This window comes from Limulus polyphemus, unplaced genomic scaffold, assembly GCF_000517525.1.
Source record: "Limulus polyphemus unplaced genomic scaffold, Limulus_polyphemus-2.1.2 Scaffold1010, whole genome shotgun sequence".
In the NCBI taxonomy this organism is placed as follows: Eukaryota; Metazoa; Arthropoda; class Merostomata; order Xiphosura; family Limulidae; genus Limulus; species Limulus polyphemus.
The window spans coordinates 106,609-110,745 of NW_013666620.1; the positions used below are offsets into that span (position 1 = coordinate 106,609).

At 37.1% G+C, this 4,137-nt stretch overlaps 1 protein-coding gene across 2 annotated transcripts in view; it reads right to left on the bottom strand.

Moving 5' to 3' along the window:
- Nucleotides 1-4,137, bottom strand: part of LOC106461684 (microtubule-associated protein Jupiter-like) — a 46,161-nt gene that overhangs the window by 10,920 nt on the left and 31,104 nt on the right. The window contains exons 1-2 of one of the 2 annotated variants that reach the window (XM_013921529.2): nt 2,651-3,097; nt 1,524-1,620 (exon numbers count right to left, since the gene is read on the bottom strand). The exons of the other annotated variant lie outside the window; for it this stretch is intronic. Of the exons in view, the coding sequence (XP_013776983.1) occupies nt 1,524-1,585 (62 nt within the window). The 5' untranslated portion in view covers nt 1,586-1,620; nt 2,651-3,097. Of the gene's footprint in view, nt 1-1,523; nt 1,621-2,650; nt 3,098-4,137 lie in introns of those variants that run through there. 2 annotated transcript variants of the gene reach the window in all.

Genomic DNA, 4,137 nt, shown 5'->3' on the forward strand with positions numbered 1-4,137 from the left:
TATCTGAAAGTTGTAACTAACTCGGAGCCTCAGCTATCTGAAAGTTGTAACTAACTCGGAGCCTCAGCTCTCTGAAAGTTCTACATAATTGCAGATTTCTCACTATTATTTACCAAATCTTCATATCAAATCGGGTATGAAGATAGGAGAGAAATCTAAGGGTCTATTAAGTTAAAGTGACCTCTACCCCGGAAAATAGATATACACCTCTTTTACGTCGGCTTCTTTTCACATCTGATATTTAGCATTACTAAGATATGGAAGCTTAAAAAACATACTTAAAGCAAGATCAAACATCTGTGAGTAGTTTCATACTTGTGTTCTTACGATTTCTTGCACAAACCTTATCAAATATATATTCGTTTTCAAGTAAAATCCTTTCTAATTTTGTCCTCTAAACATGTTTTTTCTCTCTCTCTCTCAAATTACAGAAATACCAGCCCCTGGTGGCACTGGAGGAAACTGAATGATATAAAAGTATGTCACGGCAACCTTAAAAATGCAATATTATTTATCTATTTTAAATATCAACGCAACAGCATAGAAATCATACGCATATCTCTGGGTAAAACCCACGACCTGTGAAAACCGTTTAACCATTTGATTCGAAGATTTGTGTCATTGCTGCTAACATTTTTTTTCCACACACACACACTAGTGGCCTTCAAGATTTCCACAATTAGTGGAATAATTCATCATTGAAATTCTTAGAAAACGGTAGTTACGCCTGATTGGAATTCCCTCCGTTAGGTGGCAGTGAAATCGGACCGGAAACAAACCAAAGACTGTGCCTCACGCAGTGATAAGAAACCGGAAGTTCCGCTGTTACAACAGCCTTTAGTGACTGTAAACTTCCGAACAAGTCCATCGAGGATGTTGGAAAAAAACGTTCACTTTTATTTTACATCCATAACTAAACAGACATGCAATGTTCACACCATACTGTAAATTCTGATACAAAGTAAACGATACTCAAAGTTAACATATTTACCAATTAATTTAAAACTTGTTTATTGTCGGACATACAGAGTATAATACTTATGGTTACACAACGTTTCGTCATTTTAACCTGGCATCATCAGGTACAACAACTACAAGCTAGTCAACACCACCCACCGCCAACTTTTGGGCTACGTTTCTTTACCAACGAAAACTGGGATTGACCGTCACATTATAACGCTCCCACGTCTGAATGGACGAGCGCGCTCGATTATGTGAATTCGAACCCGCGACCTGCAGAATGCGAGTCTAGCGCCCTAACAACCAAGGCACTTATCTTGTAAATAGAATAATGTAATTAAATAATATCCTAAGTGAAGCCCACTAACCTAGGATGAGTTTACAAAACTTCGGTGTTCCGGGAAGCCCTGGGAATGATTTGGAATCGTGATGTAAGATTTCTTGTAAAGCATGGAATTCAATCTCGACAATCCAGTTGTGATCACAATCTTCTTGTCATCATATTACATCCATAACTAACAAAAACTCAGTACAAACTGGTACGATACAAAAGGAAACCTTACCTTCTCTTGCCGTTCCCAACTTTGTCAATTTCCACGTGGTAAAAGCCCCGGATGGGAGACATTGTTCGAAGTTAAACTCCTTGGTAGGAAGTCAACCCTGCATGACAGGGATTGACAGAAGCTCGTTTTAGTTGGTATACCACAATTATCTAAATCTCAACAATGCAAGGTATTGAAAAACATTTTCCGCGTCATTCTTTAAGATTAAATATTTATCATCGGGAATTTAATTAGAATAACAATAAGGCACGAACTGGTGAAAAACGTTAAGTATCTTGTTGCGCAACCTTCCTGCCATTCTTCAGAGCAAACCACCATGAAAGAAGAAGCAATGACATAACGACAAAACCGACCCAAAAAACGCTGCAGCTCTTTCACAGAACACAACATGTAATTTTACGACTTTTTCATAGCACTCAAGCGTTTTTAATTAATTTTATTTTTTTTTGTAAGATGAAAGAAGAGATGACATCAGCTCTCTAATTAACATGTTCATTAGATATGGATGGTAGACAACAGCTATACAAAGTATTTCTGTTATTTAACCGTAACTTGTTCTGTGTGGATGAATGTTTAACTCAATCCCTTTATCAAATTTGTTGTTGCTGAGAAGAATGGTGTAAAGTCTACAGGAAAACTGCAAAACCCAAATTAAACAAGATTGCCTTTCTTAATTCTACAAATCAATAACATAAGTATATTTATCTTCACCCGTTAACATTAACTGATTGATAATGACTTAACCGTATTTCATTTGCTCACTGCAATTGTTATAAATAACCTAACATTTAAACCTTTTTTTTTTTTACTAACTTACATATTTAACACAAAATTATCACAGCTATATTCAAGTATGTAGTGATCTGGAGTGGAAAAAACATGCGATTTTCCAGATTATTCTTTTTTATTTCCTTACGTACCAATTCTTGGACGAAATGCAGTAAAAAACAAACTACTTCATCAATAATTTTAACTCAGTAACGGGTATTGCGATGGTGAAACGAAAAACGTGATTAAAATTGTAGACAATCTTACAAGTTTAATTGCACGAGAAGTTAACGAAGATTATTTAAAAGCGAAACAGTGATACCAGCTTTAAAACTGACAAGCATCAAACTTTAAAATACCTGGAACAGCGTTTCGAAAAGTCCACTTCACTTGAGACCTGTTTAATCGAAGTTCTAGACGTTTCGGTCGTTGTTGTTACTACAATACAGAACCCAGTGAGGAGACAACTGGCTTCAGAAACCTTACAAAGTCTGATCTTTGCCAAGGTTTACCGTGTACGACTTCAAAAGGATTTTGCTGGTCTACTTATAACTGTCCTTTCCTCCACTTCGCGAAAGTCAGACGAAGAAAGATACTTGGGCTAATACACAGCTGTATATATGTACGCTATTAGGCTTCCGCACTAACCAAATCCTCCACAAACAACCTGTCTGCTAGTCAGCTGATAGAGAGCCAACCAGCGCTGTTCCTATTGGTTCGTGCTGGGCAAGATTAACTCGCGTGCTCCTCGTGCCACTAGATTACAGTTCCACAAGCCGGTTTCGACTGTAGATTGTTAAGAGTGAGCCCCCTTTAAACACAACGCATCAATGCGCACGAAAAGTCCTTGATAACAGGTAAAAGGGGCTGGGCCTGAAAATTCGCAATGAGCATTATTTCAATTCAGATACCCGTGTCATGTAGCCTCGAATCAAACAGACAGTGTATCGACAATTGGATGAAAAAAAAAAACTTGCATGCTCATATGGACAAAAGGATTACACAGTCACTAACACGTAAAACCTACACAAAAACTACACGACTGTGCCATCCCCACTAGGTGTCCGTTTTATCAGTAGGATATATCGGACTAGCGCCGATATAAGGAAGAATCACTTTGTTGTCTGTAGGCCGTTTTTTGTTGTTGTAGCTGATAAAGTAGCCATATTTTTTGCTTGTTGTTGTAATGCTCACTGCTCGATGGCAAAACTAGCCGTTGTTACACAACTCTTACGATGGTCATATACCATTCTACAAAAATCATCAGTTTTAAATATTCGGAATACTGATCTTGTTAAAATAGTTCAGTAACGTGTCTTTCAAAATTAACGAGTTTTAGTTAAAAAAAGAAAAAAAAAACGGGGAAATTGTACAATAAGTGTGGAATGGTCTAGAAAGGCGAGAGCGACTTTAAGAATTTAAAAATCCTTTCTGGTCGTGGAGAAATAGACGAAAACGATCGGCTACCTCCAAACTTCCCAGAAAATCAAAGGAAAGATTCAGAATGGTTTGATTTTAGCAAATATTAGGGTTATTTGAGTTCTAATGATGTTATTGATCAGTTTCAATGTATAATTAGTGAGAATAAACATGTTTCTAGTTTTCTTCTAGTACGTCTTCAATCTCAATGTCCAAATCTTGTAACGAAACACACGCTTCAGCACACATTTACAAGAGAACATCTTGTTCTGCATCTTCCTTCTCTTCTTTACTGGCTTTTGGATCTTTTGTACTACTACACGTCTACTTTGGTAGATAACATGTCAATGTTTTACTGCATATGTAGCTGGAGGATCACAATGTAAACACATTTGGCTTTTGGATCTTTTGTACTAACTCCACGTCT